This window comes from Dryobates pubescens, chromosome 12 (genome assembly GCF_014839835.1).
Source record: "Dryobates pubescens isolate bDryPub1 chromosome 12, bDryPub1.pri, whole genome shotgun sequence".
NCBI classification, from domain to species: Eukaryota; Metazoa; Chordata; class Aves; order Piciformes; family Picidae; genus Dryobates; species Dryobates pubescens.
This window is the reverse complement of record NC_071623.1, coordinates 13,625,611-13,637,467: the sequence shown is the minus strand read 5'-3', so window position 1 is coordinate 13,637,467 and position 11,857 is coordinate 13,625,611. Positions and strand designations below refer to the sequence as shown.

The window sequence follows — 11,857 nt, the reverse complement described above, 5'->3', positions numbered from 1 at the left end:
ATTAATTTGTGCTTAAATAACTGAGGGTGACCTGCATCTGCCTTGCCCACTCTGATACTCTTCTCCAACTGCTGCTCCTCACATAAGTAACTTTGATCAGCAAAGTTTGCAATTTTGATGTTTGTCCCTCTTTCTAGATATATTATGCTTATGTTGGAGCCTATTTTGCATGGGTGCCAAACCCCTGAGAACAGGCTTATTAGAAAGCTGCAGAAATCAAGAGTCCTCCAATGTACAATGCAGACCACAAGGAGCTTTCCAAGGAATTTGGCAGGATCAGGTGATGCTTTAACTGTGGTTGTGAAAGATCTGCTCTCTGAATCATACAGTCATAGAAACATAAAATTGTTAGGGTTGGAAGGGACCTCAAGGATTATCTAGTTCCAACCCTCCTGCCATGGCCAAGGACCTCTCACACTAGATCAGGTTGCTCAGAGCCACATCCAGCCTGACTTTAAAAACCTCCAGGGATGAGGCTTCTTCCACCTCCCTGCACAACCTGTTCCAGTGTCTCACCACCCTCATGGTGAACAACTTCTTCCTAACATCCAATCTGAATCTACCCATTTCTATTTCTGTTCCATTCCCCCTAGTCTTATCACTACCTGACACCCTAAGAAGCCCCTCCCCAGCTTTCTTGTAGGCCCCCTTAAGATATTGCAAGGCCACAATTAGGTCTCCTCAGCGCATTCTCTTCTCCACACTGAACAGCACCAACTCCCTCAGTCTGTCCTCATAGGAGAGGAGCTCCAGCCCTCTCCTGGACATGTTCCAGCATCTCCAGATCCCTCCTGTAATAGGGGCTCCAGAACTGGATGCAGTACTCTAGGTGGGGTCTCACCAGAGCAGAGTAGAGTGGGAGAATCGCCTCTCTCAACCTGCTGGCTGTGCTTCTCTTGATGTGGCCAGGATGAGATTTCATGCCTCTAGAGAAAAGTCCTCTGCACACATACACAGGGTGGAAGGGATCATCAGCATTTACAGAGGCCACAAATGTTTTGGATTTCTCCAAAGAGCTAGTGACAAGATTGTGTAAGAATCAAATAGCCTTGCAAGTGGCTGTGTTCCATTAGTCAAGACAGCAAATGCTGGGCTGAATAAAATGTTTATTGTGGCATATGAAGTGTCTCTGTACACATAGTCCTGGGCAAGGCCCAGAAATTCTGGGCTCTGCATTTGAAAGGCAGCTGCTTAAATAGCCGTGGCAAGATAATCTACAAGGCGCTGTTTATTTGCTCAATACATTAACCAAGTGATTAAATGAGTAATGAGAGACCCAGAAGAATGGAGAAACCTTTCCCTTTGTGTGAATTCTGTTTCTCAGACTTTCCACCAGTGTTACACATTCCTGCAACACAAAACTAAGCTCAGTGTCTCTCAGCTCAGTCCTGAAAGCTCTCCCCAGACTGAATGATCAGCTTGGTGCATTGCTCAGACCTTCATGCAGCAACTCCTCCCTCACTTGCAGAACTTGAAAGGTGGTGAAGTAATGGTCACTAACTTCCTGGCCTGTCTTCTGAGGGGTAAATATTAGTTCAAGAGTTCTGAATGCAACCAAACCAAGGTGCTGCCTTGCTATTTAATAAATGTAATTAATCTTCTGTTTCCCCTTTTAGCTACTCAGCTTCTCACAGGAAGCTCTTCTGGTACAAAACAAGTAAATCTGCTGCAGATTCTTCTCCAATGCAAGAGCAAATAAAGTATCTAATTCTGGTTGAGAGTTCTTCCTTTCCTTTGTTCCTTCCTGATTGTTCAGGTCCCCCACTCAGTCCTTCCTAAGCTCCTGTTCCTCATATTCTTACAAATATTAATTATTTGTACCTGCTTTCTGCAGGCCTCTCAACCTGCTGTAGTTGCTGTGCTGTCTCTTAGCTTTGTAGTACACAAGGGGGAAAAAAAGTTGTTCTTACTCCTAAAGAGAGAAGCATTTTACTCCTCTTTCTGTACTGAATCTCTAATGAAGGTTACATCCCTTTCAGAAGATGATGTCACTGCTGGTGACAAGTGGCAGAACAAGTGCTTACAGAAAGTGTAAACTGCTAATAAGCTATATTGTGTTTCCTCTAAAGAGCCATGAAGATGTTGAGAGAGTGGATAGGGTGCCAGAGCACAAGACCTGGAGCCATTTGAGGTGCCATAGGATGTCTGGCCACCAGTTTCTGCTCCAAGTGCTCCATCATTGCTGACATCTGCCAAGTCTGTGCAGATATCTTGGACCCTCAGCTGTATAAAATGACGTTAGAGTACCTCTGGCCATGGATCCTTCCCCTGGGTCTCAGATGGGATCAGGCATACCCTGGTCATACCAAAGCCAGATTTAATACTAGCATTGGAACTGTGTCTGGGCTTTGGGCACTAAAGTTACCATGCGTATACCCACTTAGGACACAGCACCACCACAGTGACTATCTGTGTGTGAGGTCTGGACATGGCTGTACATGCAGTAGCACACAACCAGCTCCACACTGAGAAGGGGCAAGAGGGTCAGTCCTTCCTTTGGCCAGGTGATGTATTAGGCTGGCAGCTCCCCCACTGGTATATAGTCGTGGAGAGGAACCAAAACATAGCACTGCAAATGTTTGAAGGTGAGATATTGGAGCAGCGGGTTATTAAATCACAGAATCACAGAATATAAGGGGTTGGGAGAGACCTCCAGAGATCACTGAATTCAATCCCCCTGTCAAAGCAGGATCACCTAAGGCAGGCTTCACAGGAACACATCCAGGCAGGTTTGGAAGATCTCCAAAGGAGACTCCACAACCTCTCTGGACAGTCTGTTCCAGGGCTCCATCACCCTCACTATAAAGAATTGTCTCCTTGTGTTGATGCGGAATCTCCTGTGTTCCAGCTTGTGCCCATTGTTCCATGCTCTACCACCAAAAAGAGACCATCACCTTCATCTTGACACCCATCCTTCAGATATTTATAGATGTTGGTAAGATCCCCTCAGCCTTCTCTTCTGAAGACTAAACAGCCCCAGGTCTCTCAGTCTTTCTTCATAGAAATGTTCAAGTCCCACAATCATCTTTGTAGCTCTCTGTTGGATTCTCTCCAGCAGATCCCTGGACTCATGAGTCATATGTGTCATGTAAGTCATATGTGGGTAAGACTTGATAGACCTGACTTGATAGACCAGGACTATTCTCTAGGTCAAACAGAAGAGTAAGGCTTTTATGGAAGGAAGGTATAGGCAATCAGGAGCCTCTCTGTAAAAAGGTGGAGAAGACAACACCTTATCTTTCAAGTGCACTCAGCAATGAAAACATCACTTCTACTGATGAAAGCAGAATAAATGTGATGAAAAACACTGTAAGCCACTAGTGACTGCTACCTGTTGTGAGTTTGGTTTAAGCCTTTTGAATGCTGATAACTTCCCCGCATAGGTAATCTTTCTACATTATTGGTCTTTCCTCTGCTCACTACATTTGCAGTCAGCACTTGTAAGTTCAAGTAATGAATTCATGAGGAGTTTGGATAGCATAATAATGCTATCTTCCATGCTATCACTGCTTCTGCAGCTACCACCCAGCAGTCCCAGGGTACTGAACCTATGCAAGTACATCGCAGTGCTGTTCTGCTGCAGAAGAGAAACCCTTCAGGGCACCATATTTCTAGGTCCCTGGGGCAGAAATGTAAATGTCTTTGGTACCAATTCAGCGCCTCTAGGAAGTGTCAGATCTGCTCTGCATGCAGTGTGCAGACAGGCTGCACATGTTCAGCAAATCTGCCCCGCTGGGTCATGTCTGGCTCCCAGCACACAGCACACAAGCTGGGTATTGCACATGCAGAAATGTGCAGCATGTTCAGTGCTTCCACAGAAGGGTCACTCTCCCAGCACATGTGCATTTAGTCCACCCAGTGCTTCAAAAAAAGCATCAGAACACCTGATGGTGCCAGCAGTTTGTGCTCAAGACAGAGCAAGGACTATCAACCTTTGCTGTGTGTGTTCACAACAGAGTAGAACCACGCGAGGTTGCCCCCCTGGAAATGCTGGACTCTGTTGCTCATGTGCTATGCAGCAGAGCTGTGCATCTGTTTTTAAAATGTCAAGGGGGCTCTGTTGTCTGGAGCCCTGCTCAGATTCCCAAGTATAAAACCAGTCTGCAACAATCTAGATGCACGCTAGTTCCCGTCAGAGCAGAGAACACATAATAGTACAGCTTCACCATCAATCTGCCTGGCTTCGCTGATAGCACATTAGTCACAGAACCACAGAATAGAATCATAGAACCATTTAAGTTGGAAAAGACCTTTAAGATCATCAAGGCCAACCATTATATTAACACAGTCTTTATGAAAAGACTACAAGAAGTGAGTTGTCTTACCCTCAGATAGCACTAAAATCAGATTAGCAAGGATATCTACCATCCTAAACATTTCAACAGCTCACCAGCTCCAAGAGGACCAACAATGCTTTTAAGAATCTTGCTGAACTGGAACTTTATTCACAAAGCAGAATGCAACCAGAAATACACAGCATTGCATGCATGTTCCTGCACATACATTGATTTCTAGCACAGTGACAGAAATTGAGATATAGCTATAAGGTCTGCCAGAAGCCTTCTCTTCTCCTGGCTGAACAGCCCCAATTCTTTCAGCCTGTCTTCACAGGAGAGCTGATCCAGCCCTCCTCCTATGGACCTGCTCCATCAGGTCCAGTGTCTCTCTTGTGTTGGGGGCCCCAGAACTGGACACAGTACTCCAGATGAAGACTCACCAGAGCAGAGTACAGTGGCAGGATCATCTCTCATCCTGCAGGCCACACTTCCTTTGATGCAGCCCAGGATGTGATTAGCCCTCTGGGCTGCAAGTTTCCATTGTAGGCTCATGTCCATGTTCTCATCCACCAGAACTCCCAAGACCTTCTCTACAGGGCTGCTCTCAATTTCATCCTTCATGGATATCAATACTCTACTGATATTGATATTCTGTTGATATTCTGTTGATATTGATATTCTATTGCTCCATCCCTGCCATGGCTAGATCTCTGCTGAAGTGTAATTTATCACTGAATCATTGAAACCCTTGTAATGGAAAATGTTAATTTTAACAAAAGACATAGAAATGACTGCAAAAACAATGAATCAGTCTTAAGTGGGTAGATAAACAAATGTGGCTTTTATTTATTTCTCAGTGCTCTGTGTGAGCTAGCAGTGAACTCTACATTTGAGAGGAATGAAACAATGTTTTGCAGCTGGCCAGAAAATAGAAACTCATTTGCAGATTATTATTTTTTTCTTTTAAATCACAGACATTGCTCCAGTATTACAGCAGGGTTAAAAAAAATCAACAGATTCTTGAAACTAATTAGAAGCAACAAAGAAGGTGTTGGGAACTGGAATGGGCATTGGAATGGTCTGCCCAGGGCAGTGGTGGAGTCACCATCCCTGGGGGTGTTTAAGCAGTGTGAGGACCTGGCACTTAGGGACATGGTTCAGTGTTGACCCTTCAGTGCTGGGTCAAGGGTTGGGCTGGATGATCTTTGAGGTCTCTTCCAACCAGATACATTCCTGAGATCAGCAATTCAGTGGGCAGGTTTAGGGAGCAGGTTATGTCTGTCACATTGCACAAGTTCCAACACAGCTATGTGCAGGCTATGCTATGCCTGTGACGGTGGTAGAGCAAATCACTGAAGTACAATGTTGGAACTTTTTCCATGCTGCTGATCACTAGAAAGGACAGCCAGCTTGGAGCATGGAGATGAAAAGCAGCTTCTGCAGCAGCGTTTATCGTCTCAAACATTTTCACGCACGCAGTGCAGCATCACACAGCTATCTATATGGTTTCATTAAAGAATCATTCCTTGCCTTGATCCTTTCTGCACAAGATCTATGGATTTGCAGGCCAGAATATTCTGCTGATGAGGAATATTTTTCTCTTGGCAAGAATCCAAGCATCAAAATGTAGGCTTTTGTAGCTGTGGTGAGTAATCTGTCAGCAGGGAAACCATGACAGCCTAAAGGAGGAAGAAAAGGAGAAATTCCAGTCACGTTGGAAACAGATACTCCATAAAAATAAATAAGGGGGGAAATATTCCCCAGCTCTAAAGTCTTGTGTCAAAAATTATTGTCCTGACAAAAACTGCACTCTTGGATTTATTTGCTAAAATATCTGATGGTGAATCAGGGAAGAGGTGAAAATCAGTTAGGATCTTCTGCCTTGTAGCTGATAGGTTATCTCAGGGTGGACACAATATATCTCTGGTCAGCCTAGGAGAAATTCAAAGCGCTTAGATCAAATGCTGAGGCCTTTTTGGCATGTTGTATCATTTCCTCAGCTGCTTCTGGGAGACACTGTAGGTTACCCAAGCAGCATGTGGGCTTGCCTGTGGGTTTCCAAGGACTTGGAAATTCTGTGGTAAAACCTGGAAAATCCTCACTTAGGTTAATACTGTGTCATCTATCACTTCCTGCCAGCCTCCAGTACTCCAACACCCCCTAGGTATGGCTGTGAAATTGGAGCAACGGGAATGTCAGCTAAATAAAACCGTGTGCTGCAACAGCTCTGCTCTCCTCCCCACATCTATGTACAAAACAAGCCTCACACTTGCTTGGTTTTGGCAAGGTATCACCTGATTCACACTGTTATGATTTCACAGCAGTGTCTGACCATGAATTGTTATTTTGGCCCAGAACTAGATTTACAGGTGTTCTCCAGTGAGTGAGGCCTTGTTGCCTGTCCTTCTTTCCTCTTCAGCAGTGCTGTGTGACAGGTAGGCCCAGGCACATGGTGGGGACTGAGCACAGCCCCTTGCTGCTGCCTATGTCATAGCTGCATTCAGCTGAGCAACTAACTTATCTTTCAGTTTGCTCTCTGAGCTGAAAGTGATAGTAAATAATATAAAACAAGACCCACACATTCATTATTTTTATATCTGATAAAATACAAACATGACATTTGTCTTACCTCCCCAAAAAGGGCAGCTGTAGCCCAAAGGAAGAGTTTGTTTTCTTTTTTAAAGAAAGTAATACTTAGGGCAATTAAAACCATTGCACATTTAAAGAAAAAGGTACTTTGGGGGATTTCAGGGCCAAAAGTATGAATTTAACATAAATTTGTTAATGATTCTGACTCTGTCCAAAATCTGAGTTTTCAGTAACTATAGTACTCAACCATTTATCGACTTAGAGCAGATCTAGAGGTCATCTGAGAGCTGTGACTATGGCATTTCTGGCTTTGGTTTTTGGTTTTTTTCTCTAGCTTTTGTCAACACGATCATTCTAAAGCTGACAATAAATATCAGGCTACTGAGATCTGGCAGCATTTTTTTCTGAAGGTCTGGGAATGCTGAGACTTAGCTTGACATTAAATGACAAGTGTCCTCTCATAGTTCCTATGGATTACACAGTATTACCCACACCATAACTTCTCAGGGTCCTTCACAGATTGGCTCCTGCAGCAGTTTCTCAGGCAAAGTTCTTATTGGTGTCAGTGGCAATTTTTCTGGAGAGAAAACTGCAGAATATCTAGCTCTAAGTGTTTGGGAAATTGCAATTTCTAAGACCAGCCCCTGAGACCTCTGCATTTAAGATGTTTTAAACTTGAGCAGCTGACAATCATTAGAGAAACCCAGTTTTATTTAAATACTATAAAAAAATGACAGTTTATGCTGTGGATTTCACCTAGTGATAAAAACTGGATCAAGCACCAGCAAATTATCATCAAAACAGGTCACATTTATATCCAGAAGTATTTGTGCTGCCTATCCCTATGCTGCCTATAGTCAGAATCACAATGTGCTGTGGGGTGCATTTGAAATATATGACTGAATATTTACTGGATGGTTTAGCTGATTAGGTGGTGGTGGATGATGGGTTGAACACAATGATCTTGAAGGTCTCTTCCAACCTGGTCTATTCTATTCTATTCTATTCTATTCTATTCTATTCTATTCTATTCTATTCTATTCTATTGAGGAACTAAGCTGAACCAAGCCTGTAGTATAAGGCAGAACAGAACCTGACCCTAGCCTTTAACTGCTGTTATTTTCTTTTTTTTTAGTTTCTTTCTTTTGTTTATTTTCTTTTTTTTACCATTAATGTCCATTTTCTGTTTTCAGCCTCCTGGAAAACCAGTGATTGTGGAGAATAAAATACTTCATCATCAACTTCTTCAGGCTTTCTGGGTAAGCAATGTAAAAAAGTCCAATTGGAAGCAGCAGCTTTTGCAGTCTGTAGGTTAAAAAAAAAAAAGCAGAAAAATAAAGAATCATAGAATCAACTAGGTTGAAAAAGACCTCAAGATCATCAAGTCCAACCTGTTACCCAAGACCTCATGACTATGAGGATATTAATAAAATCTTTAACTAGTCATAAAGTTCCCACTCTAGCTACTTGGATGCTGAATTCAAAAGAATTCCTCATCTGTGAGTAGAATGGGAATATCCCATTTCAGTCAGGAAGAGTTCAGTGTTGACTTCACAGAAGTTCAATATTTGTTCCTATTTCTCTGGCTTTAGTAGGGGGGAAAATACTCCAGTGACCTAGTGGATCAATAAAATGCAATCTATATTTGAATGCCACACAGTAATATAGCATTAACAATAATCACAACCAGAGCACAGTAAACAGTGATTTAAAAGGTTGTATTTTTTTCCTTTTGATATTGTCACTCATAATATATTGATCTAATTCCAATGAACAGTGAATGAAAGCGTTTTAGGCCAGTTCAGAGACATCCCCATCAAAAGTATTTTATGAACACTTTAAAATACAATCAATTGAACAAGCAATTAGAATAGCATAGAATAGAATAGCATAGAATAGCATAGAATAGAATAGCATGGAAAAGAATAGCATAGCATAGCATAGCATAGCATAGCATAGCATAGCACAGCATAGAATAGAATAGAATAAACCAGGTTGGAAGAGACTTTCAAGATCATTGCGTCGAACCCATCACCCAACACCATCTAATCAACTAAACCATGGCACCAAGACTCTTCTAAACACCTCCAGTGATGGTGACTCCACCACCTCCCCAGGCAGCTCATTCCAATGGGCAACACTCTCTCTATGAAGAATTTCTTCCTAACATTCAGTCTAAATTTCCCCTGGTGCAGCTTGAGACTGTGTGCTCTTGTTCTGGTGCTGGCTGCCTGGGAGAAGAGACCAGCCCCCCCCACCTGTCTACAACCTCCCTTCAGGCAGTTGTAGAGAGCAATAAGGTCTCCCCTGAGCCTCCTCTTTTCCAGGCTAAGCAATCCCAGCTCCCTCAGCTTCTCCTCATAGGGCTTGTGTTCCAAACCCCTCACCAACTTTGTTGCCCTTCTCTGGACACATTCCAGCAAGTCAACATCTTTCCTAAACTGAGGGGCCTAGAACAGAACACAGTACTCGAGGTGTGGCCTAACCAGCGCAGTGTACAGGGGCAGAATGACTTCCCTGCTCCTGCTGACCACACTGTTCCTGATACAGGCCAGGATGCCATTGGCTTTTTTGGCCTCCTGGGCACACTTCAGGCTCATGTCTACCAGCAAGGAGAGTATCATTTTTCTCTTGGTCAATTAATAGTTTATGACTTTACTCTTTCTCTAACTGATTTTGTGCTGATAAGCATTTCTACTAGATGATTTCTATTTAATGCTTTATTCATTGACAGATACCCAAAAATTTGCCCCAAATGCTGCCCAGGCATTTAAGAGTTAATCTAGGAGATGCTCATTCTAAACAAAATAGAAGGGATCATTTCTGGTAGCAAAGAGGAAATTCAAAGTTAGAAATAGCTTTTAGGTCACAGAGAAGTAAAGGGTTAGCTCTCATGCAGATGTTTTTGAGTTAGATCTCATTGGAAAGCTCTGATAGAGGCCAAGCCATGTGAAGACTGTAAGTTAACTGAAACTTTGTTATCTTTGTGGATATTTCAAGCTGGAAGGAGGTTTCCATGTGGCTGTTCCATAGCCTCACTCAAAAAAACAACCAAACAAACTTAGGCTTTACTGATGTTGATTCTTATGATTGTAAACTATGAAAGCATCAACAAAAAAACAAATCTCAATTGTTACCTGCATTGTAACCTGATAACCTTCAAAAGCTTTTAGTCTTTCTTTCTTTTCCTCTTCTTGTCCCATACTTATCCACGTGTCTGTAACCAGGACGTTGGCACCTTCTGCAGCTTCTAAGGGGTCTGTGGTGAGAAGTAACTTGGTGCCATACTAATGTGAATAAAATAAGGAAGATCAGGAAGAAAAGGAACTTCCACTTCTTCATTTAAAACCAAAACAAGCTCTATTCAAATTACTCTACCAGGCTATTTCTTAAGCTCCTACCTCTTTGCAATGCTGTTCAGTTATTTCAGTTATTCTGAGGTCTGGTTCAAAGCCCTGCCAAAAGAGATGGTAGGTAACACATCATGGAACATATGTAAGACCTTTACTGATTATTAACACTGATCAAGAGAATACTGGTTGAACCACTTGCCATGAGAAGAACAATGTCTTTCAGAACTGTAAAATCTGAGGAAATCATGCTGATTTTGTTGAAAGTTTATTTTGGAGACAAACTGGGTGGAAAATGTTCTGATTAGGTAAGAAAAATGAATTTCAGCAGTTACAGAATGAAATGCCTACACATCATCTATTTTTGTTTGTTTGTTTTAAACTGATTCTTTGTTTTATATTTGATATTGTACTACAGTACAGCATTCTGAAAAGTCACATGGCCAACCTGAACCAACCAAATAAATTGTAAATACATGTAAATATTGTGTATTTTGTACATATTCATTGCATTTCATATTTCTAGATTGTAGTTGTGCTTGAAAATATAGCTTCATTTGCTTTCCAACTGAGCTGGTCTGGTAAATTGTATTTTGGGGGGTAATTTCAACCCACCATATTCTCAAATGGAATTATCCTCTGTGTTTTATACTGCAGGCCATGAATTCCCTCAGCTTTTCTGAAGCTGAACTCAGTAGAATTACTCCTGCTTTGCATCAAAATTACTAACTCAGGATTATGAACATGGGGTCTGAAAGCTGGCATTGAAGATACACACAACCACCACCAGCTGAGTCTCTTGGGAAGTATCCAAGTGTCCGAGACAAGAATGAACAGAGATTGCCTTCCTTAGTCCACGGCTTTCTTACCTTGGGAGTTGCCACACGCAGGTGCATTCCCAGCTTTGCAGCACTTGTCATGATGGAGTGCAGGACATTGTTTCCATCTCCAATCCAGGCGATAGTGAGCCCACTCAGCCCACCATAATGCTCCTGAAAAATGAATCAGACAACCCTGGGGTCATGTTGCAGGTGAGACAAGCAAGCTGATCCCCTAGAAGGAGTGATTGATCAGCCAGGTCTGGTGCAAAGAAGGCTGGCTACCTTCAAATGCTAGCTGTATGGAACCATCCCTTTAATTGAATTTACTGCAGCTATGAGATAAGACAGTGAAAGAAAGCTCCCTGCCTCTTACATGAGGATGTAAATGCTGCAGCTTTCTCCAGTGAAGGACATATTGACACATATGCCATATGCAGAGGCCCAGGCTGAGAGACACAGCACCACACATGCCCTAACTTTAGCACCAAAGCTGTAGAACCATAGCTGGTGCTCATAAATATCAGTGAATGAGAAATATTCCTGATTTAGAGACGGTCCTAAGGCCTAGGACAGCTTTACCCTAGATTGTGAAAAAAGCCTGTTCAGATTTCCTCTGGTTTGATTGTTTCTATTAGGACACAGCCACAGCAGTGGCCATGCCCTTAGAGTGCATTTTAACCATCACAGCTATACAGGACAGCAAAGAGAAATACTCTGAAAGGAGCTGTGTCGCTCATGGCCTGCAGAGCCTGAATTTCATTGCACAGCCAAAGTGTGCAGAGGCTTTTGAAAAGTGTGGATTACCCAAACCTGAAACAGC

General features: G+C 42.6%; 1 protein-coding gene across 1 annotated transcript in view; it reads right to left on the bottom strand.

The window, feature by feature from the left end:
* Positions 1-5,750: 5,750 nt before the first annotated feature.
* Positions 5,751-11,857, bottom strand: part of OTC (ornithine transcarbamylase) — a 30,028-nt gene continuing 23,921 nt past the window's right edge. Inside the window, exons 6-10 of the mRNA XM_009904193.2 lie at positions 11,086-11,208; positions 10,268-10,321; positions 10,004-10,153; positions 8,034-8,171; positions 5,751-5,956 (exon numbers count right to left, since the gene is read on the bottom strand). Of these exons, the coding sequence (XP_009902495.2) occupies positions 5,897-5,956; positions 8,034-8,171; positions 10,004-10,153; positions 10,268-10,321; positions 11,086-11,208 (525 nt within the window). The 3' untranslated portion in view covers positions 5,751-5,896. The remainder of the gene's footprint in view (positions 5,957-8,033; positions 8,172-10,003; positions 10,154-10,267; positions 10,322-11,085; positions 11,209-11,857) is intronic.